Below are 25811 nucleotides of genomic sequence, written 5' to 3'. Positions count from 1 at the left end.
AGGGTAAGCAGCATGTTGTTCCTAGCAGCAGTATTCACAGCATGGGGGGTTATTTTAAAAAAGGAACACAGAATCGCAGATCTACAACATCCTGTGGCAGCAACTCACAATCATAGATCACAGGCACAATAGATAGAGCAGCCGATTTAGGGATCGACCGATTATTGGCCGAGCCGATTATCCATATTTGGCATACATCGATACACACACACACACACACACACACACACACACACACACACACACACACACACACACACACACATACGTGTGTGTATATTAGAGATACGCGGTTTGCGGGCACAACCGCGGAGTCCACGGATTATCCGCGGATCGGGCGGATGAAATAAAAAAAAAATTAGATTTTATCCGCGGGTCGGGTCGGGTCGGGTGGTTGAAATAAAAAAAAATTAGATTTTAAATAGATTCAGGCGGGTGGCAGTTAAACCAATTCGGAAATATATATACATAGTTAAATGTTGTTACCCACATACGAAAAACGAGCAGGCACCTGCAGCATATGCCACAACAGAAGAAAAAAAAAAAAAGAGATGGACACTTTTACGGAGCGGAGAAGGGACGCCTCGCCGGGGTCCGGGACCGAGGCCCCTTCCCCCGAGAGGGCCCCACCGGGAGCCGTAGCTGAGGCGATCCGCGAGAAGGGCCCGACGCACGTCCAGGGTCACCACCGCGCCCACCGCACCGACACCCCGCCTCGTCCGCCTTCGCCGCGGCCGGCGTCACACGCAGCAGGTAAGCAGCTTACCTGCCCGCCACCCCCGTGGCCGGGGGCTCGTAACAGGGGTCACTCCGCGCGCTCCGCCCGCGCAGCTTACCTGCCCGCCACCCCCATTGTCGGGGGCGCGTAACAGGGGTCACTCCGCGCGCAGTGCGCTCACGAAAGGGGTGGGGCTCACCCTGGTTGATAAAGACAGCAGCTGGACGGTGGCCATGGAAGTCGGAACCCGCTAAGGAGTGTGTAACAACCCACCTGCCGAATCAACTAGCCCTGAAAATGGATGGCGCTGGAGCGTCGGGCTCATACGCGGCCGTCGCCGGCAGCGAGACGCGCTTGGAGGTGCGCTCAGCGCGGCTCCCATATGATTGCGCACTGGTGTGCGTCTGGGTCGTGACAGCGTGGCACGCGAATGTCTGCACTGCATTGGATCAGTCTCCTTTCTTTAACAGGCAAAAGCTTTATAACCTCACTAATGCCTTGCATCGTCTATATTAGATATATAACAACGGGCGGGTGCGGGCGGATGCGGTTCTGATCAAATGTTACATCGGGTGGATGGCGGATGGTTGACGACTTTCTGATGCGGTTGCGGATGAAATAATTGCCTATCCGCGCATCTCTAGTATATATATATATATATATATATATATATATATATATATATATATATATATATATATACACCATATTTTTCGGAGTATAAGTCGCACCGGCCGAAAATGCATAATAAAGAAGGAAAAAAAACATATATAAGTCGTACTGGAGTATAAGTCGCATTTTTGGGGGAAATTTATTTGATAAAAGCCAACACCAAGAATAGACAATTGAAAGGGAATTTAAAATAAATAAAGAATAGTGAACAACAGGCTGAATAAGTGTACGTTATATGAGGCATAAATAACCAACTGGTATGTTAACGTAACATATTATGGTAAGAGTCATTCAAATAACCATAACATATAGAACATGCTATACGTTTACCAAACAATCTGTCACTCCTAATCGCTAAATCCCATGAAATCTTATACATCTAGTCTCTTACGCGAATGAGCTAAATAATATTATTTGATATTTTACGCTAATGTGTTAATAATTTCACACATAAGTCGCTCCTGAGTATAAGTCGCACCCCCGGCCAAACTATAAAAAAAAAAACTGCGCCTTATAGTCCGAAAAATACGGTATATATATATATATATATATATATATATATATATATATATATATATATATATATATATATATATATACATATATACACATACATATATACAGATACATACATATATACACACACACATATTTCTATACACATATATATTTATATACACATGCGGTATGTATATATATATATATATATATATATATATATATATATATATATATATACATATATATCTTAATAAGGTTATCCAAAAAATAGTGCTCGATACCGTAGTAGAGCGCAATATATGTATGTGTGGGAAAAAAATCACAAGACTATTTCATCTCTACAGGCCTGTTTCATGAGGGGTGGTTCCCTCAATCATCAGGAGATTTTAATGGGAGCATTCACATACCATGGATTATATAGGGCACAGAGTGGGTGGGTACAGGCTGGTGTAGGGGCGTGGCATGGCAAAAAAGAACAATGCAACATTTGACGTCACTATGGGAAGTTTTGACGGAGCAGAAACGTGTGAACTCGTTGGGAGTTTCCTCCTCTCCCAGCTCGCCAGCCTCAATCTGAACCTTGGTATTTACCGTGATGACGGACTGGCAGTGTGTCGCGCCTCGCCAAGGAGCAGCGAGAATACCAAGAAGTGCATATGCCAAATTTTCAAAGAGAACGGCCTACGGATCACGATTGAAGCCAACAAGCAAACCGTCAACTTCCTTGACGTCACTTTCAACCTGAGAAATAACAGCTACCAACCATTCACGAAACCCAACACAACACTCCAATACGTGCACCATGACAGCAACCACCCACCCACCACCACGAAAAGAATACCTACCGGAATTAATAAAAGGCTATCGATGCTGTCATCTAGCAAAGCTGAATTTGACCAAGCAACCCCCCCGTACCAAAAAGCCCTTGATGAAAGCGGATACAATTTCACCCACGCCAGGAAACCAACCGAAAAAGAACAGAAAACGAAACGACATCATCTGGTACAACCCCCCATACAGCAAAAACGTCTCAACTAACATTGGACACAAATTCCTCAATCTGATTGACAAACACTTTCCCAAAGACAACACCCTAAGAAAAGTATTCAACAAGAACAACATTAAATTGAGCTACAGCTGTATGAACAATATACGACAAATCATCTCAAACCACAACAAAACAATTGCAAATGAGCCGTCGGCCCCCGGACAGAGCGACTCCAAAACCAACAAAGGTTGCAACTGTCGAAAGAAACCTGATTGCCCTCTCAACGGGGGGTGCTTACAAACATCAGTTGTCTACCAATCTAAGGTAACACGCAAGGACATTAACACATCCGACACATATGTAGGATTAACTGAGGGAGAGTTCAAAACCAGATGGAACAATCACAAGGCTTCTTTCAGGAACCAAAACCTGCGGAATACCACAGAACTCAGCAAACACATTTGGGACCTCAAAGACAATAATGTTGAATATTCAATAACATGGCAAATTCTTGCATCCAGCACACCTTACAATAGTGGTAATAAAAGATGCAACCTATGCTTGAAAGAAAAACTGTTTATTATTTACCGTCCAGACCTGTCATCCCTCAACAAGCGCAGCGAAATTGTAACAGCATGCCGCCACAGACGGAAACACCTCCTAGGTAACACATGAGCCAATCACCACGCCCCTACACCAGCCTGTACCCACCCACTCTGTGCCCTATATAATCCATGGTATGTGAATGCTCCCATTAAAATCTCCTGATGATTGAGGGAACCCCCCCTCATGAAACAGGCCTGTAGAGATGAAATAGTCTTGTGATTTTTTTCCCACACATACATATATATATATATGTGTGTATATAAATATATATATGTGTATATAAATATATAACTATATATATATATGTGTGTATATATATATATATATATATATATATATATATATATATATATATATATATATATACACATATATAGTTATATACACATATATATATATATTTATATACACACATATATATATTTTATACACACACATATACATACATATACACACACATATTATGTATAATAATGTGTGAGTGTGTTTATATATATAGTTATAAATATACGCACATACACACACACACATATATATACATACTCACATATCTATCTATCTATCTATCTATATATATATATATATATATATATACATGTATATATATATATATATACACACACACACACACACAATATATATATATATATATATATATATATACACACACACACACCCACACACAATATATATATATATATATTTATATATATATATATATATATATATATACACACACACACACACACACACACACACACACACACACACACACACACACACACACACACACACACACACACACACACACACACACACACACACACACACACACACACACACACACACACACACACACACACACACACACACACACACAGTACAGTTTGGACACACCTTCTCCTCATTCAATGGGTTTTCTTTATTTCCATGACTATTTACATTGTAGATTGTCACTGAAGGCATCAAAACTATGAATGAACACATGTGGAGTTATGTACTTGACAAAAAAAGGTGAAATAACTAAAAACGTGTTATATTCTAGTTTCTTCAAAATAGCCACCCTTTGCTCTGATTACTTTTTTTGCACACTCTTGGCATTCTCTCCATGAGCTTCAAGCACACCTGTGAAGTGAAAACCATTTCAGGTGAATACCTCTTGAAGGTCATCGAGAGAATGCCAAGAGTGTGCAAAAAAGTAATCAGAGCAAAGGGTGGTTATTTTGAAGAAACTAGAATACAAAACATGTTTTTGGTTATTTCACCTTTTTTTGACCAGATGCCCGAACCACCTCATCCGGCTCCTCTCCATGTGGAGGAGCAGCGGCTTTACTTTGAGCTCCTCCCGGATGACAGAGCTTCTCACCCTATCTCTAAGGGAGAGCCCTGCCACTCGGCGGAGGAAACTCATTTCGGCCGCTTGTACCCGTGATCTTGTCCTTTCGGTCATAACCCAAAGCTCATGACCATAGGTGAGGATGGGAATGTAGATCGACCGGTAAATTGAGAGCTTTGCCTTCCGGCTCAGCTCCTTCTTCACCACAATATATTAATTGATGAAAACTGGGCTGTCTGCACTCTCAAAGTGCATGTTGTTGCCAAATGTATTTCATATGCTGTAAACCTAGTTCATAGTTGTTAGTTTCCTTTAATGCCAAACAAACACATACCAATCGTTGGTTAGAAGGCGATCGCCGAATTCGTCCTCGCTTTCTCCCGTGTCGCTGGCTGTCGTGTCGTTTTCGTCGGTTTCGCTTGCATACGGTTCAAACCGATATGGCTCAATAGCTTTAGTTTCTTCTTCAATTTCGTTTTCGCTACCTGTCTCCACACTACAACCATCCGTTTCAATACATGAGTAATCTGTTGAATTGCTTAAGCCGCTGAAATCCGAGTCTGAATCCGAGCTAATGTCGCTATATCTTGCTGTTCTATCCGCCATGTTTGTTTGTGTTGGCATCACTGTGTGACGTCACAGGAAAATGGACGGGTGTATATAACGATGGTTATAATCAGGCACTTTGAAGCTTTTTTTAGGGATATTGCGTGATGGGTAACATTTTGAAAAAAACTTCGAAAAATATAATAAGCCACTGGGAACTGATTTTTAATGGTTTTAACCATTCTGAAATTGTGATAATGTTCCCCTTTAAGTGTGCTTATGAGTTGAACTATTTGTCTTTGCAGTTCTTCACTCTGAATTATCACGCACTAGCGCACACACACACACGCACGCACGCACACACACACACACACACACACACACACACACACACACACACACACACACACACACACACACACACACACACACACACACACACACACACACACACACACACACACACACACACACACACACACACACACACACACACACACACACACACACACACACACACAGAGTGTATGAAGCAAATATAAATAGACAACTTGTAAGTTTCCGTTAGAAGAGTGATGAAAACAAGGTGAGGGAACACCCAGAGGCACTAATCTGGTCCTGTTTTTGACAACACCCTTCCTTGCTCTATCTCTTAACATCCTCTTCTGTTTTGTTGAAACTCAACTCGCTTCTTCTGCTCAGAGCCTATTTGCTTTGTCACTCACTGAGTGACCAGCATGCAACTTGGCACACGTGCTGAAAGTGACAGAAGACTCCAAAAGGCTTTCGTAACCCCCCAGGAAATAGGAGGGATATTAGGTGTTATGAAGCGATTACAAGAGCTGCTCAGCACTAAAAGGGAAGAAATAGGAAGATGATGTGACATCATTGTGATAACACTCTTCAGTGTGAGTGACAATAATCTTGTGTTTTGATTTTGCTTTAAAATGAAAGACTTTGCCTTGTTCAGGCAGGGCTCAACTTTAACCACGGCAATGATGTGGTCCTGATGGCTTCATCTGGCCAGGATCTTCAGCTCTCACTGGCCGAGTGTGAAGCGACTGGGATGGGAATCGGCACCTCCAAGTCCGAGTCCATGGTTCTCGCCTGGAAAAGGGTGGAGTGCCATCTCCGGGTTGGGGAGAAGTTCTTGCCCCAAGTGGAGGAGTTCAAGTGCCTCTGAGTCTTGTTCACGAGTGAGGGAAGATTGGCTCGTCTTCAGTAATGCGGACGCTGTATCGATCTGTTGTGGTGAAGAAGGAGCTGAGCCGGAAGGCAAAGCTCTCAATTTACCGGTCGATCTACATTCCCAACCTCACCTATGGTCATGAGCTTTGGGTTATGACTGAAAGGACAAGATCACGGGTACAAGCGGCCGAAATGAGTTTCCTCTGCCGGGTAGCGGGGCTCTCCCTTAGAGATAGGGTGAGAAGCTCTGTCATCCGGGAGGAACTCAAACTAAAGCTCCTCCACATGGAGAGGAGCCAGATGAGGTGGTTCGGGCATCTGGTCAGGATGCCACCTGAACGCCTCCCTAGGGAGGTGTTTTGGGCACGTCCAACTGGTAGGAGGCCACAGGGAAGACCCAGGACACGTTGGGAAGACTGTGACTCCCGGTTGGCCTGGGAACGCCTCGGGATCCCCCCGGGAGGAGCTGGACGAAGTGGCTGGGGAGAGGGAAGTCTGGGCTTCCTTGCTTAGGCTGCTGTCCCCATGACCCGACCTCGGATAAGCGGAAGAAAATGAATGAATGAATGGATGGAACCATCCATTCATTTGCCGCAAGCCTTAAAAAATTGACCAACATCTGCGGCAAGAACATGCCGTGACCGCCCTTGACTTTTTACTTGTTAATGGACGAGGAATGTAACAGTAAACGATATAATGATGATTCACGATAAAATTCCAGACAGTTAGTAATACCGTCTAATCTTTTAATTACCGTAAAACTGTCATTTATTAATGCATTTTAGGCAACACAAAGTCAGGCGCATGCGCACTAGCGTCGTTTGGCTTGATAATCATGGCGGACTAAGGACACGGACTTTGCTCAGGAGATTTCTCGTCGGAGTAAGCAGAGCCAAGCGCTTGGTTTAATATAATTTTCCCTCGCTTCCCGCCGAGCGTTTAAGAGCGCACTGCTGTGTTTAGATGGAGACAGGTGTGGACAATATTGGAGACACTTCTCCCCACACTAAAAGTATACAGCCAAGGAGAAAACTATATGATGTTTTGCAGCAGGCGATGTGTCGTGAACTTTGTCACAACTTGTTTATAAAGTCTTTACTTTGTTGACTGGCATGTTCACTCCTCCTTTATTTAACTGCAAACTGTATCAGTGTTCAAATAACATCAATACTAGCTCAAATGTTTTGTCATCTTATCGAACTGAACGAAGGCTTTGAAGATTGTGTATTCGATGTGAGAGGTGTCACTCTTCTTTATTTTTGTTGGCCAAACTGTTGTACTGAACCAAGAGAAGAACAAAGCTTGTTTATTAGACTTTATCTTCATTAGCCAAACTGCTTTGTGTTTTATTTTAATATCAAAAAGTAAACACAAGGTTTTTATACATTAGTTGTGTTTTTTCAATGTCACAAAGGTATTACTTCAAAAACCATTCATGTGACACAGCATTTTGTTAGTGTGTTATTGTGTATAGTTAATTCCTATACGACATATTTGTGCTCAAACTCTTAATGGATCTGTCCTAATACATAATCTACATGTACATATAAATGTAATAATAATAAAAACAAATACCTACCTCTATCAAAATGTAAAAATAGAATCATGAAATTACAAAAAGCTGAAAAGTTTATATTAATAATGAATTAGAAAAAACGGCTATGTATATATATATATATATATTAGGGCTGCAACTAACGATTAATTTGATAATCGATTAATCTGTCGATTATTACTTCGATTAATTGATTAATAATCGGATAAAAGAGACAAACTACATTTCTATACTTTCCAGTATTTTATTGAAGAAAAAAAACAGCATACTGGCACCATACTTATTTTGATTGTTTCTCAGCTGTTTGTACATGTTGCAGTTTATAAATAAAGGTTAATAAAAAATAAATAAATAAATTACAAAAAAAAAGAAAAAATTGCCTTTGCGCATGCGCATAGCATAGATCCAACGAATCGATGACTAAATTAATCACCAACTATTTTTATAATCGATTTTAATCGATTAGTTGTTGCAGCCCTAATATATATATATATATATATATATATATATATATATATATATGCTTTGGAGGCTCTGCCTGGAAAGAAAATAATGTTTGCCTTGGTGCCCTTCTAACTTGCCTTGGTGCCCTAAAATATGAGCCCTCCTTTAAGGCAACACTTGCCTTGACCATAAAAAGTTAAAATTCGAGGCCTGGGAAGGTGCATTCTGTGTAATACAGACCCTTTCCAAAAAAATTGAATATCATGGAAAACCTCCATAGATATTACATTCAGGGCCCGCAACTTAAACAATGTCAAGTATTTATTGTTTATTTCTACATATCTTCCGCTTACAGCTCAGTGGCCTAGTGGTTAGAGTGTCCGGCCTGAGATCGGTAGGTTGCGAGTTCAAACCCCGGCCGAGTCATATCAAAGACTATAAAAATGGGAGCCATTACCTCCCTGCTTGGCACTCAGCATCAAGGGTTGGAATTGGGGGTTAAATCACCAAAAATGATTCCCGGGCGCGGCCACCGCTGCTGCCCACTGCTCCCCTCACCTCCCAGGGGGTGATCAAGGGTGATGGGTCAAATGCAGAGAATAATTTCGCCACACCTAGTGTGTGTGTGACAATCATTGGTACTTTAACTTTAAAACCCACAAAATCAGTATTTCAAAAAAATACAACACTGTGAAGAAATCACCATTTACTTCTCTGACAGATTCATGAATCTTCTCTGTTTGATAATCCGCAGAAGCCCCCGGTCAGCTCTTCTGCTGGTGCATCTTTGCTTGCCACGTTTTGCCCTTCCACTAGACTACAGGTGTCAAACTCAAGGCCAGGGGGTGAGTTCTGGCCCGCCACATTGTTTCATGTGGCCCACAAAAGCCTGAAAGTAAAGTGGACTAATAAAGCACTTCATCTTTTCTTACTAAATATATTCGTTCTTTCAATTTTGACGTGAAAAATTGCATGGGATTCATACAATTGCATGTCTTTTAAACGTAAGAACAATGCAAAAAATTTTTGTATAAACACGGGGGTGTCCAAGGGCATATTGTTGGATAAAACAAGAGTAAAATGGTAAACAAACAAACAAACAAAAAATTAAACATTGAATACAACTCATATGTAACCAAACATCTTCCACTAAAGGTTGCATACTGAAAAGTCAAAGTATGCCGAGGCCATTTTGATTTTCGATTTTATAAATAAAAAAAAACACATTAATTATAGAACTTTCCTCCAGAAGGTCTTATCTTTGTCCATGTGATGTCCGATTAAACAAAAATGGAGCTGTTTGGCCACAATACCCAGCAATATGTCTGGAGGAGAAAAGGTGAGGCCTTTAATCCCAGGAACACCAGCCCTACCGTCAAGCATGGTGGTGGTAGTATTATGCTCTGGGCCTGTTTTGCTGCCAATGCAACTGGTGCTTTCCAGAGAGTAAATGGGACAATGAAAAAGGAGCAATACCTCCAAATTCTTCAGGACAACCTAAAATCATCAGCCCGGAGTTTGGGTCTTGGGCGCAGGACAATGACTCCAAACTAGGGTTGAAACGGTACGTGTATTTGTATTGAACCGTTTCGGTACGGGGTTCCGGTTTGGTTTGGAGGTGTACTAAACGAGTTTCCACACGGACATATTAAGTAGCGTAACACACGTTGTGTAAACAATGCACACCGAGGCACAACACACGGCATGCTAGCAGCTAACGGGCTACGATAGACTGATCATGCGTCCTCTTTTCACCCGGACATGTCCTCTTTTGCGTAGCTGTCAGGGTGAAGTTTCTTAAATGCCTCAAATGTCCGGCATTTTGAGTTAGGGTTGCGTGTATTTTCAATGTACGTTCAGGGTTAAGAAGGGGTTGAAAACAAAATAAATTGTGCGTGCAGCAGCATTGGTGAGGGAGGGGCAGAGACAGAGAGAGAGAGAGAGTTATGATAAACGCGCATGCGTCGCCAGGCTCTGCTTTTTATCCATAGATTTATCACATTTAATTTTTTATTATCTATAGCAGGGGTGTCAAAAGTGTGCCCCGGAGGCCATTTGCGGCCCACCGCTAATGTTTTAAAGGCCCACGGCACATTCTAAAAATACTATCAAAATAAACAAAAACATAATAAAAGTGAAATAAAAAAGCTTAAAGGTTAAATGTAATTTAGAAAAAGTTGCAATGTTGACTAATGAAACAAAGCAGTTTTTTTTTTCTTTCAAACTGTCATTGCTCAAAACATAATATTGAATCAAAATCAATGTTATGAATTATTGACCTATTCAAGATTCCCATTACTTCACATCAAATATTCCACTAAGAAAAATATTTTTGGTGGAAGATTTTGCAAATTTGGTAAATAAATAACCCAAAAATGTATATTTTGTTGTTTTCTTACTGTACCGAAAATCAGAGGTGGGTAGAGTAGCCAGAAATTGTACTCAAGTAAGAGTACTGTTACTTTAGAGATTTATTACTCAAGTAAAAGTAAGGAGTAGTCACCCAAATATTTACTTGAGTAAAAGTAAAAAGTATGTTGTGAAAAAACTACTCAAGTACTGAGTAACTGATGAGTAACATACACACTCATATATATATATATATATATATATATATATATATATATATATATATATATATATATATATATATATATATATATACATATATATATATATATATATATACATACATACATATACATTGATATATACAGTATATAATTTATATGTATTTATTTTGCTGTTTTTGTTTACATGTTAAAGCTGTTTTAATGAATATACATGCATGTTTAACATATAGATTCCTTTCTTTAATGAAGACTAGAATATAAGTTGGTGTATTACCTGATTCTGATGACTTGCGTTGATTGTAATCAGACAGTCGTGATGATAACGTCCACGTTTTCAAATGGAGGAGAAGAAAAGTTCCTCCTTTCTGTCTAATACCACATGAAAGTGGTGGGTTTTTGGCATCTTATTTGTCCAGCTTCCAAACTCGTTTTTATACACTTTACAAGAAATATATTGGCGTCAAACTCCGTAGCTTGCTAGCTTGTTTGCGCTGGCTTTCGGAGACTCTTGTTTTGAAAGCGCAGGCGCGATGGAGCGGTACTTTTATTGTGAAGACAGGAACGTCCTCATGTGCGGTCAGTCTTTAGGCTTTTGACGGGATGTACGGTTGAAATAAAAAAGTATCTTTTTTCCTTCACACTTTTGATTGATTGATTGGAACTTTTATTATTAGATTGCACAGTACAGTACATATTCCGTACAATTGACCACTAAATGGTAACACCCCAATAAGTTTTTCAACTTGTTTAAGTCAGGTCATGTGACCACCTGGCTCTGTTTGATTGGTCCAACGTCACCAGTGACTGCATCTGATTGGTGGAACGAAGTGAAACGTCACCAGTAAGGCAGGCACTTTGAAGGTCTGTCTGACAGACCAAAACAAACAAAGCGTGCATTAACAGATCGATAAAAATTAGTAGCGAGTAGCGAGCTGAATGTAGATAAAAGTAGCGGAGTATAAGTAGCGTTCCTTCTCTATAAATATACTTAAGTAAAAGTAAAAGTATGTTGCATTAAAACTACTCTTAGAAGTACAATTTATCCCAAAAGTTACTCAAGTAGATGTAACGGAGTAAATGTAGCGCGTTACTACCCACCTCTGCCGAAAATTAACCGAACCGTGTCCTCTAAACCGAGGTACGTACCGAACCGAAATGTTTGTGTACCCCTACCCCAAACACACGTCAAAAGTGGTAAAGGAATGGCTAAATCAGGCTAGAATGAAGGTTTTAGAATGGCCTTCCCAAAACCCTGACTTAAACGCGTGGACAATGCTGAAGAAACAAGTCCATGTCAGAAAAGCAACACATTTAGCCGAACTGCACCAATTTAGTCAAGAGGAGTGGTCAAAAATTCAAGCAGAAGCTTGTGGATGGCTACCAAAAGTGCCTTATTACAGGTAAACTTGCCAAGGGACATGTAAGCAAATATTAACATTGCTGTATGTATACTTTTGACCCAGCACATTTTCAGTAGACCCATAATAAATTCATAAAAGAAGCAAACTTCATGAATGTTTTTTGTGACCAACAAGTATGTGCTCCAATCACTCTATCACAAAAAAATAAGAGTTGTAGAAATGATTGGAAACTCAAGACAGCCATGACATTATGTTCTTTACAACTTTTGACCTCGACTGTATGTTTAGCTTTTTTTTTTACAAAAAATCAAAATACATCAACATACTTTGACTTTTGATTATGCGGCCCTTGTTGGTACAAGTTGCGCCCCCTCTGTAGTATTAACTAATTTTCCTAACATTTTTGTATGCTTGTCCCCCTCACTTATGATTTAAAAGCATGTTATCCATCAATTTGTATGTAGAAAAAGGAGCTCCGTAGGGAATTGTGTAATATTATAAACAAGCTGATTAAATATTATAATTCACTGTAACATGCGGCCCTCTGACAGCAGCCAGAACTGCAATGTGGCCCTCAATGAAAACCAATTTGACACCCCCTGTACTAACACTTTCCATTGATATGCTTGGAAACAGCACTCTGAAGAGCCAGCCTCCTTAGCTATGAACTTGTGTGGCTTACATCCTACGGAGGGTATCAATGATGGTCTTCTGGCCAGTTGCCAAGTCTGCAGTCTTCCCCATATTCATCCTAACTGAGAACATTGAACAAAAGTCTATGGCGTCACATTAGTGCCAAAAATCCGAGCGCATAAAAACTGTTATCGCGCGCTGATTCTCCACTTCGTGCGCGATACCCTTTTGCGTGCGCGTGGTGCCTTTTTGTGCGCGCGCGGTGCCTTTTTGCGTGCGGGTGGTGCCTTTTTGCGCGCGCGCGGCGCCTTTCTGCGCGCTCTCTGTGTACTCCTGGCATCTCTCCTTGCGCTGTCATGTTTCTTTTTGGCACTTTGGGGGCGGGTATGCTTAGACGGCCCCTTCTTTCTGATTGGTCAGGCGAAAAATGCTGAAAAATACTCAGAGCCAATCAGAAGTATAGCAGGGCGGGTCATCGTCAATATGTATCAAGATTTACGGAGGAAGAAGTGGATAAAAAAATGTCGCGCGCTGATGAAGGTTATTTCATACCACATAAACACAATACAGGGTAATACAAAATGTGACCCAAATAAATAATAAGACAACAAACACCATAATCACATCTTTCAGCCAGAACTGGTCCACCAGCAATAACATCCAACCCTAACATTATTTTATATTTTCACTTCTTCTTGAACATTTGTTTTTCTAATTTATGGAATTTCTTTTGATTCAGCCATAAAATTAATGAAATAATCTTTGAATTTTGTTTTTAAAATGTTAAAAATAGCCTTTTAGTAATGTATTCTGAAACAGTTTAAAATAATCAGAGAACTGACTAACACTGACCCTACACAACTATGTTGCACAATTAAGTCATTTTTTTTTAAAGCGAAAGAGGTCATTTCAACAGGTACAGCATCCTATGTCATATCTACATGTAATAAGATTTGTAACAAGGCAAACCGTTGGTCGAAAATCGAGCAAGTTATGGTAATTTAATTAGTACATGTACCATTGACATCAATGTAATGATTGAGGCTAGATGTCCGAGGTAAGATGGCTACAACGTTGCTACGCTGGAGAATGATTGGTCGTATGAAAAATGCTCACAGCCAATCAGAAAAGAGGGGCCGTCTAAGCATACCTGCCCCCAAAGTGCCAAAAAGAAACATGACAGCGCGAGGAAAGATGCCAGGAGTACACAGAGAGCGCGCAGACAGGCAACGCGCGCGCGCAAAAAGGCACCACGCGCGCGCAAAAGGGTATCGCGCGCGCGCACGAAGTGGAGAATCAGCGCGCGATAACAGTTTTTATGCGCTTGGATTTTTGGCACTAATGTGACGCCATAAAAGTCAAGCAACTTAATGACAACCTGTGCAGGTGCTTTGAGTTTAGTACAAACCCCGTTTCCATGTGAGTTGGGAAATTGTGTTAGATGTAAATATAAACGGAATACAATGATTTGCAAATCATTTTCAACCCATATTCAGTTGAATATGCTACAAAGACAACATATTTGATGTTCAAACTGATAAACATTTTTTTTTTTTTGCAAATAATCATTAACTTTAGAATTTGATGCCAGCAACACGTGACAAAGAAGTTGGGAAAGGTGGCAATAAATACTGATAAAGTTGAGGAATGCTCATCAAACACTTATTTGGAACATCCCACAGGTGAACAGGCAAATTGGGAACAGGTGGGTGCCATGATTGGGTATAAAGTAGATTCCATGAAATGCTCAGTCATTCACAAACAAGGATGGGGCGAGGGTCACCACTTAGTCAACAAATGCGTGAGCAAATTGTTGAACAGTTTAAGAAAAACCTTTCTCAACCAGCTATTGCAAGGAATTTAGGGATTTCACCATCTACGGTCCGTAATATCATCAAAGGGTTCAGAGAATCTGGAGAAATCGCTGCACTAAGAAGCTAAGCCCGTGACCTTCGATCCCTCAGGCTGTACGGCATCAACAAGCGACATCAGTGTGTAAAGGATATCACCACATGGGCTCAGGAACACTTCAGAAACCCACTGTCAGTAACTACAGTTGGTCGCTACATCTGTAAGTGCAAGTTAAAACTCTCCTATGCAAGGTGAAAACCGTTTATCAACAACACCCAGAAACGCCGTCGGCTTCGCTGGGCCTGAGCTCATCTAAGATGGACTGATACAAAGTGGAAAAGCGTTCTGTGGTCTGACGTGTCCACATTTCAAATTGTTTTTGGAAACTATGGACGCCGTGTCCTCCAGATCAAAGAGGAAAATAACCATCCGGATTGTTATAGGCGCAAAGTTGAAAAGCCAGCATGTGTGATGGTATGGGGGTGTATTAGTGCCCAAGACATGGGTAACTTACACATCTGTGAAGGCGCCATTAATGCTGAAAGGTACATACAGGTTTTGGAGCAACATATGTTGCCATCCAAGCAACGTTACCATGGACGCCCCTGCTTATTTCAGCAAGACAATGCCAAGCCACGTGTTACATCAACGTGGCTTCATAGTAAAAGAGTGCGGGTACTAGACTGGCCTGCCTGTAGTCCAGATCTGTCTCCAATTGTAAATGTGTGGTGCATTATGAAGCCTAAAATACCACAACGGAGACCCCCGGACTGTTGAACAACTTAAGCTGTACATCAAGCAAGAATGGGAAAGAATTCCACCAGAGAAGCATAAAAAATGTGTCTCCTCAGTTCCCAAACTTTTACTGAATATTGTTAAAAGGAAAGGCCATGTAACACAGTGGTGAACATGCCCTTTCCCAACTACTTTGGCACGTGTTGCAGCCATGAAATTCTAAGTTAATTATTATTTGCAAAAAAAAATAAAGTTTATGAGTTTGAACATCAAATATGTTGTCTTTGTAGTGCATTCAACTGAATTTGGGTTGAAAAGGATTTGCAAATCATTGTATTCCGTTTATATTTACATCTAACAATTTCCCAACTCATATGGAAACGGGGTTTGTAGATGAGTAGTGTGTGACGCTCTGCTGTAAAGTTTGGGCTGATTTCTTCACAGTGTTCTCATTTTTTTAAATCCTGTTTTGTGAGCTGGAGACCCAAATAATGTACAAATAAACAACTAAATACTTGAAATCGTTTGAAGTTGTCGGCCCTGAATCGATAATCTACGGAAGTTTAACGTTTTGAATGGAATTATGGAAATAAACACACTTTTCCATGATGTTGGAAAGGGTCTGTTTACTGTAAATCAAACATTCTTTGGACAAAGCGGAGAGCCGTCACGCCCGGGAGTAAGAATAGACTGCCTGTCTTATCGGCAAACTGGAGTTGAGTTCGCTAGAACTGGTTCGCTGGCTGCGGGCCAGCTTGTAGTGGAGCCGTGTGCAAGCCAATCGCCTCTTGCACCACCGCTGGGTTTCTCTGGAAAACTCCACCCTAGATAACACACAAAGGCACTGGACGCTCCTCCCTGGAGCTGACACACACACACGCACACACAGTTTACCCTTAAGGGAAACAACGCGGAGACAAAGTGATAAGCTGATGCTTTTCCACCACATTTTCATGACTCATAACAGCTAAACAAGTTTCACATCGGTTCAAGTTTTGGCCAAATTCCATGTTTAATGACAGACCACGGAACACTAAATAGCACTACACATTTTAAAAGGTGTAGCGCGGTGACCATTATGTCCATCGCGGGCGGGCTGGTCGACCTCCCAAGGGGTTGTGAGTCGATCACCAAGCATAAAAATAAAATTACCGTATTTTCCGAACCATAAGGCGCACCGTTGATTAATTGTTTATTTTTTTAAATATTTTTTCATATATAAGGCGCACCGGATTATATCAATCAATCAATGTTTATTTATATAGCCCTAAATCACAAGTGTCTCAAAGGGCTGCACAAGCCACAACGACATCCTCGGTACAGAGCCCACATAAGGGCAAGGAAAAACTCACCCCAGTGGGACGTCGATGTGAATGACTATGAGAAACCTTGGAGAGGACCGCATATGTGGGTAACCCCCCCCCAAAGAGACCGAATGCAATAGATGTCGATTTAATCTGACATAATATTGTGAGAGATTATAGGGTTGCATTAAAGGGGTACATGGTAAATGAGTTATACTTGCATACCTGCCAACTTTTGAAATCAGAAAAACCTAGTAGCCAGGGTCCAGGGGCCGCAGGCCCCGGTAGGTCCAGGACAAAGTCCTGGTGGGGGGTTCTTCGCCCCCCGACGCAAAATGATTATTAGCATTCAGACAGGTTAAAATGTTGCTAAAACCCTCACTTTTCTATCAGTCACAGTGACTTTTCAAAACAAAAATATTACAGCAAAAATCATATGGGTTGATTGACATGTTTATTCTGTAAGCTAACTTCAATAGTTTGAAATTATTTTGACGGTTAATGCCAGTTATCCTGTCAACCTTTCACAAGACTTCAATTTGTTAATTGAAAGTATAAACAGTATAAACACTTTTTACAGTAAACAAATGGTAAAACAGTACTAAACAATTCCAATAAAAAAAAAATTGGTGTCATTATTAACTTTCTGTCCAAGCTTGTATAATCTACTGCCTTGTTCAATTGTAAAAAATATTCTGTGCCTAAAATTCACATTTCTATCACAATTATCATACTGTAAACATGGTAAGCTAACTTCATTAAAATTAATAGTCCTGTCAATAGCATGGAATTACAATTCAAATGTAGTTTTTTTGTAAGCCTTTCAAAAGAATTCAAAATATGAAAAATTAATGAAAATTAATTTAAGCCATCAGACACTTGAAAAGTGGCACATCACATCTCTAATGTAATCATTTTAACTTTTCAACAGAAATAGCACTGCAAAAATATTAAGGACATACTTCTGTATTTTGGTAGTTATGCTGTCAACATTTAACAAGATTTCTTCAACTTGGACTTGAAAGCATAAATAGTATAAACACTTTTAACAGTATAACAGTACTAAACAATTCCAATAGATAACATTGGTGTCATTACCTTTTTGTGGCTAAAATCCAAATTTATTCTATCAGATTGATCATACTGCAAAAATGATATGGTAACTTTATGATAAGTCTACTTCATTAAAATGTAATTCAATAGCATCATAGAATTAAGAAGTAATAGAATAGTATGATAGTTATATGTTACTTGTTTTGAACATGTTATCGTTATCACAAATAAAGATATACTGTACACAGAAATTATTTTTGATTTGATTTAGTGTTTATGTAATAAAAGATTTACTTAAAATTTGATGTTTTGTGAGTTTTTTTATGCTGCGAACTGTACTTACCGGCGATGTAAACCGAAGGAGACATTTCCGTAATGAAAGCTGCAACACCCTTTTTAGATCCCATCATCACTGCAGCATTATCGGCAGCAAAGCAAACCAAATTCTGCCAAGGAATTTCGTTTGAGTCTATTTCTTCCGCGAGTATTTTGTAAATGTTTTCGCCTGTGGAAGCCGTATTGCATTCCCTCAAAGACAGAAGTACTGACAATACTTTTCCAATGTCGTCATCGAAATATCGAACACAAATGGGGTACAGTTTTACATCGTCATAATCGGTGCTGCCGTCAGTCGACATGCTAAATGGTTCCGTCTTCATGACATCGGCGATACTTTTTGAAGATTCTGTTCCAAGACACTGAATAATGTTTGATGTTTTGGTTCGACCACATCCATATTTTTTGGCGATTTTCGAGTCGGGAAACATTTTCCGAAATAACTGTCCCATGTGATCAGCCAGTGCGATTGGAAGTCCATGCTCAATTATTGCCTCCGTAAATAACACTTCGGCATTTATCACATCCAAAGAATCTGTTTGGGCGACGAAAAACGTTGAAAGTTTTCCACTTGTATCGCTAGCAACGGCATTAGACTTGTGTTTTTTTGTCCCAACGTGGTCTTTTACATCGCTAATTCCTCCGTGTCCGATCGAAAAATCTTGTCTGCACAAGGTGCAATTCGCGTAGTTTTCACCCTTTTTGGAACGGATAATTATTCCCAGATAGGCTTTTGAATATTCTTCACGGAATGACTGCAGTTTTCGGTTTAAGACTCATTTGCGATTTTTCTCCGGCTGATTCCATGATCGTTCGCTCCTTTGGAAACAATGGCCTCGTGCTTGGCAGCGGTGCTATAAATAGCCTTGCGCATGGCATTCGGAATGGCTCGATAGGAAGTTACGGGAAGCAGTGTCGATTGTCATTGTTGTTACGCGATTTCGTGAATAAAACTTAAAAAAAAAAAAAAAATTTAATTAATGAAAAAACTTATTTTTTATCACTGCAACCGTAACCCGGAATAGGTTGATGAAAACCGTACTAATTAGGGGAAAACCGGAGTAGTTGGCAGGTATGTACTTGTATAGCGCTTTTCTACCTTCAAGGTACTCAAAGCGCTTTGACACTATTTCCACATTCACCCATTCACACACACATTCACACACTGAATGCCATGCAAGGACCTAACCACGACCCATCAGGAGAGCAAGGGTGAAGTGTCTTGCTCAAGGACACAACGGACGTGACGAAGTTGGTAGAAGGTATGGATTGAACCAGGAACTAGGGCTGCAACAACTAATTGATTAAATCGATTAAAATCGATTATAAAAATAGTTGGCGATTAATTGATGAGTTGAGCATGTGGCCCCACTTTTAACTCTTTCAACACTTTCAAACGCTTATTGGAAATGCTTACTTACAGTAAGTCATTAAAATGACTTAGTAAGTCATTATTTTGACTTACTAAGTCATAATAATGACATACTTAGTATCCCAGGTAACTAGGACTGTTTTGTTTTTACTTTACGGAAAAAATAGAGACATATATCGTATATCGCCATTCAGCAAATGGAGCGGAAAACACAACCAAAAGTTGTAGGCTTCTTCACGCGATGAAGACGGCCTACTTCACCGCAGTCTGTAGTCTATCGCCCCCCCCAGGCTGTGGTGGCAGCGACGAGGTGGAGACGTGATGGCGACAGGCCGAGTTACACCAATCCTTACACCCACCCACCCCCTTCCCCGGTCTGTCCGCCGGAGAGACACCACCTTAAAGGGGAACATTATCACCAGACCTATGTAAGCGTCAATATATACCTTGATGTTGCAAAAAAAGACCATATATTTTTTTAACCGATTTCCGAACTCTACATGGGTGAATTTTGGCAAATTAAACGCCTTTCTATTATTCGCTCTCGGAGCGATGACGTCACAACGTGACGTCACATCGGGAAGCAATCCGCCATTTTCTCAAACACATTACAAACACCGAGTCAAATCAGCTCTGTTATTTTTCGTTTTTTCGACTGTTTTCCGTACCTTGCAGACATCATGCCTCGTCGGTGTGTTGTCGGAGTGTGTAACAACACAAACAGGGACGGATTCAAGTTGCACCAGTGGCCCAAAGATGCGAAAGTGGCAAGAAATTGGACGTTTGTTCCGCACACTTTACCGACGAAAGCTATGCTACGACAGAGATGGCATAGAAGAATATCGACCCTAGCTTCCCTGGCCTGCTGACATCAACTTCAAAACTGGACAGATCAGCTTTCAGGAAAAGAGAGCGGATGAGGGTATGTCTACAGAATATATTAATTGATGAAAACTGGGCTGTCTGCACTCTCAAAGTGCATGTTGTTGCCAAATGTATTTCATATGCTGTAAACCTAGTTCATAGTTGTTAGTTTCCTTTAATGCCAAACAAACACATACCAATCGTTGGTTAGAAGGCGATCGCCGAATTGGTCCTCGCTTTCTCCCGTGTCGCTGGCTGTCGTGTCGTTTTCGCTTGCATACGGTTCAAACCGATATGGCTCAATAGCTTCAGTTTCTTCTTCAATTTCGTTTTCGCTACCTGCCTCCACACTATAATCATCCGTTTCAATACATGCGTAATCTGTTGAATCGCTTAAGCCGCTGAAATCCGAGTTTGAATCCGAGCTAATGTCGCTATAGCTTGCTGTTCTATCCGCCATGTTTGTTTGTATTGGCATCACTGTGTGACGTCACAGGAAAATGGACGGGTGTATATAACGATGGTTAAAATCAGGCACTTTGAAGCTTTTTTAGGGATATTGCGTGATGGGCAAAATTATGAAAAAAACTTTGAAAAATAAAATAAGCCACTGGGAACTGATTTTTAATGGTTTTAACCCTTCTGAAATTGTGATAATGTTCCCCTTTAAGTAAGACATTTTCTGGGGGAAACACTGCACAAACATACATACATACATACTAGAGATGCGCGGCTTGCGGACACAACCGCGGAGTCCGCGGATTATCCGCGGGTCGGGCGGTTGAAATAAAAAAAATTAGATTTTATCCGCGGGTCGGGTCGGGCAATTGAAATAAAAAAAAATTAGATTTTAAATAGATTCAGGCGGGTGGCAGTTAAACCAATTCGGAAATATATATACATAGTTAAATGTTGTTACTCACATACGAAAAACGAGCAGGCACCTGCAGCATATGCCACAACAGAAGAAGAAGAAAAAAAGAGATGGACACTTTTACGGAGCGGAGAAGGGACGCCTCGCCGGGGTCCGGGACCGAGGCCCCTTCCCCCGAGAGGGCCCCACCGGGAGCCGTAGCTGAGGTGATCCGCGAGAAGGGCCCGACACAAGTCCAGGGTCACCACCGCGCCCACCGCACCGACACCCCGCCTCGTCCGCCTTCGCCGCGGCCGGCGTCACGCGCAGCAGGTAAACAGCTTACCTGCCCGCCACCCCCGTGGCTGGGGGCTCGTAACAGGGGTCACTCCGCGCTCTCCGCCCGCGCAGCTTACCTGCCCGCCACCCCCGTTGCCGGGGGCGCGTAACAGGGGTCACTCCGCGCGCAGTGCGCTCACGAAAGGGGTGGGGCTCACCCTGGTGAGCCGAGTGGGCCACTTTTGGTAAGCAGAACTGGCGCTGCGGGATGAACCGAACGCCGGGTTAAGGCGCCCGATGCCGACGCTCATCAGACCCCAGAAAAGGTGTTGGTTGAACCGAACGCCGGGTTAAGGCGCCCGATGCCGACGCTCATCAGACCCCAGAAAAGGTGTTGGTTGATATAGACAGCAGGACGGTGGCCATGGAAGTCGGAACCCGCTAAGGAGTGTGTAACAACCCACCTGCCGAATCAACTAGCCCTGAAAATGGATTGCGCTGGAGCGTCGGGCCCATACCCGGCCGTCGCCGGCAGCGAGAGCCGCGAGGGCTAGGCCGCGACGAGTAGGATGGCCGCCGCGGTGCGCGCTGAAGCCTCGGGCGCGAGCCCGGGTGGAGCCGCTGCGGGTGCGAGGGACATCGCACCTCCACGCGCTTGGAGGTGCGCTCAGCGCGGCTCCCAGATGATTGCGCACTGGTGTGCGTCTGGGCCGTGACAGCGTGGCACGCATTGAATGTCTCTGCTACATTGGATCAGTCTCCTTTCTTTAACAGGCAAAAGATTTATAACCTCACTAATGCCTTGCATCGTCTATATTAGATATATAACTGCGGGCGGGTGCGGGTTTGATTAAATGTTAGTTCGGGTGGATGCGGATGGTTGACGACTTTTGTGATGCGGTTGCGGATGAAATAATTGCCTATCCGCGTAATCTCTAATACATACATACCGGTATATACACATATATATTGTGTAAAAATATGTTTTTTAAAATTACTTTCAATTATGCACACAAGTAATTAACTGATTAATTGCATGAAGTGTGATCTTTTCTTTTTTTTAAATAACCGTTTGACAGCAGCATTTTGAAGTCAAGTTCTAAAGAGAGACATTTCACACCCTCAGAAAGGAAAGAAACACTACATAATATGTATTGTGTGTTAGCATACGTAACAGTTCAGACTTGACCCACATTTAATATTCACACGCAGCTGTAAAGGAAACAACTGATAGCTGTGTGATGGATGGAAGCGCTGTGTGTGTGTGTGTGTGTGTTAATGGTTTGGATACAGTGCAGGTAGTCAGGGGTGTGGCACATACTTAGTGTGTTGATACAAGCCAACTAGGTCAGGAAATAGGCGGGGCCGTTAACACCCTTGGATGTGCCAACAAGCACAACTATATATTGACTTATTTCATTTCAACTAGAACTTGTTCATTTGCAGCAATATTAGGGTTAGGGTACAAACAGGTGCGTACTTGATTAACATTCAGCATGTGTGAGCACATGTTGAAAAGGAAGATGAGGATTAGACACCGTTATGTAAACCATGAACCCACTTGCTTGTGTGGAAAAGTTTTAGGCTGCATGCACTGGAGTCTATGGGTGGAAAAGCCAATGCACTTTTCCCACCCTTGATTCATTCATTCATCCTCACCCTGCAGCTTCTGGTTCTCTCTCTCCATCCTCTGCAGGAGAATCTGCTGTAGGATGGCTTTCCTCCATAGCTCCCTGAGTTCCTCTTTGCTCTTTCTTGTCCTCTGTTCAGGCACTGCTCTCATGGACGACTCGGCACTCCCCGCACCTACCGCTTGGCCCCCGCACACATGAACCCCGTCCAGACAGTCTCCGCGCTCTGAAAAACATCAAACGTAATTATGGCATTAGGCTGGATCAGACAACGTGACGTTTTGGATGTCTGCTGCAGCAAAAAAAACAAACAAGTAGGAATCCTGAATAATATAACAATGCTGATTGTAAATTAGCATTCACAAACTCATTATTATGTAATCTACTAAATTAGGGGTCCCCAAACTAATATATATATATATATATATATATATATATATATATTTATATATATATATATATATATTAGAGATGTGCGGATAGGCAATTATTTCATCCGCAACCGCATCACAGAAGTCGTCAACCATCCGCCATCCACCCGAAACAACATTTTATCAAAACCACATCCGCCCGTTGTTATATATCTAATATAGACGATGCAAGGCATTAGTGAGGTTATAAAGCTTTTGCCTGTTAAAGAAAGGAGACTGATCCAATGTAGCAGAGACATTCAATGCGTGCCACGCATTAGTGGCTAAGAGATATTAATGCGTGATAATATTATTTATCATTATTATAATATTATTGTCATTTCCATTAAGAAAGTGTTGACTATTGTTGCCAAAGCCCTCAGATCAGGAGTGCGTTCCTCACACTTTGTGTGCGCAGTTGCAGCAAGCAGAACGAGGCTTTTAAGAAGTTAAAAAAATGTTTTAGAAAGACTAGGCCTATATTTTCGTTAGGTAAAAAAAATGTTCTGAATTTATTTCAATGAATATTAACTTGTTAACGTTATAATGCTCAAATAGGGACGAGGGCGGGGTGCACAGTGAAGCAGTGAACAATTTCGCGACAAAGATGAACCTTTATTGATTGATCTGCAGCCATGACAAAATATCAGACAATCTCCATTGTCAACGACAGGCAGGAAAATAAAGATAAACACATAGCCTATGTTCTAGGCATAGGCTCATACGTTTTTAAGTTGAAATAAAAAAATAAATAAAAAATGTGCCTCATAAGCCTTAGGCTGTCAATCACGCGCACAAACTTAAATTATACAATAACATATGTATGTCATCTCTATTTAAACAAAAATAAATAATAATAATAAATTACCTGCAACTTATTGGCCAAAGCAAATAGCTGAAGGGGGGAAATCAAACCCATCAGACTGCACTTTATCATCAAACTTGAATTATAATGAAAATAGACGGTCGCGACAAACAAAGCAGGCTAAATATCCTTACATTGTCGCCAATCGGAGATGCGCTTCACTTAAAAGCGAGGCCAAATAATTATTCACACATAGTAGTATATCTCGAATAGAAAAAAAACACAATAAACAACGCAATTGCCTTAATTCCTTTGCATTGTAGTGCGCCCAAACAACACATAACCATCACAATTATTCAGCTGACCGAACTCAATATAGGTTAGACATGGGCTTATTTGGTATAGCCTATAACAGTGTTTCCCACACATTCATTTATTTGTGGCGGCCCGCCACGAAAGAATTACGTCCGCCAAAAATTGATTTTTCGGCTTTTGACTCGCTTGACCGCTCATAAAAGCAATGGGACTCTGTCTGTGAATGTACCTTGTAGTTACAACTCCGGTGCAGTAGGTGGCGGTAGCCTACTATGCATTGTAACTCCGCCAATAGCACTTAATTCACCTGGTGGGCCAGAAGAAGAAGAAGAAGAAGAAGAAGAAGAAGACGGCGGAGTAAAAGAACGGACCGACCGGATCAAAATAGGAGGGTAATATAGGTTGTAGGTAGATAAGTTATAGCTGCATCGCTCGCGGCTCGTCATATATTTAACGTTAATCCGCGATTTCACCGAGCGTTTCACTCACGGTGAGCAGCCTGACGCTGCTTCATTAACACCGCCGCTGTTGTCACGTCACGTGTTACCATACCGACGAGCTAACGTGTCCAGGTTATAACCCTGTTGTCAATAAACACACGTGGAGACGGTGCTTCAGATACTGCATTAATAATGAAGCTAAATTGTCCACTGTCCACTGCAGCATGTGAATGCAATGAAAATAATAAAATCTGAGCCAACCAACTGTTAAAATGTTGTCCAGGTTAATGTTTTGGCCATTAAAGGCCCTTCATTTCAAGATTTCAACTGTGATCAGGCTTTAAACAGGTGGCTGACCTGTTCAGATGGGTGTAACCCAGGGGTGCTCACACTTTTTCTGCAGGCGAGCTACTTTTCAATTGATCAAGTCGTGGGGATCTAC

The 25811-nt window shown here is 41.4% G+C and overlaps 1 protein-coding gene across 3 annotated transcripts in view; it reads right to left on the bottom strand.

Moving 5' to 3' along the window:
• Nucleotides 1-25811, bottom strand: part of tbc1d1 (TBC1 (tre-2/USP6, BUB2, cdc16) domain family, member 1) — a 179952-nt gene that overhangs the window by 47857 nt on the left and 106284 nt on the right. For all 3 annotated transcript variants that reach the window (XM_061977036.2, XM_072914919.1, XM_061977038.1), the window contains one exon: nucleotides 23428-23625. In XM_061977036.2, the coding sequence (XP_061833020.1) occupies nucleotides 23428-23625 (198 nt within the window). The remainder of the gene's footprint in view (nucleotides 1-23427; nucleotides 23626-25811) is intronic.

Source organism: Nerophis lumbriciformis, linkage group LG16 (genome assembly GCF_033978685.3).
Source record: "Nerophis lumbriciformis linkage group LG16, RoL_Nlum_v2.1, whole genome shotgun sequence".
Lineage (NCBI taxonomy): Eukaryota > Metazoa > Chordata > Actinopteri > Syngnathiformes > Syngnathidae > Nerophis > Nerophis lumbriciformis.
Note: the sequence above shows the minus strand (reverse complement) of the source record. Positions and strands in the feature narration are given on the sequence as shown.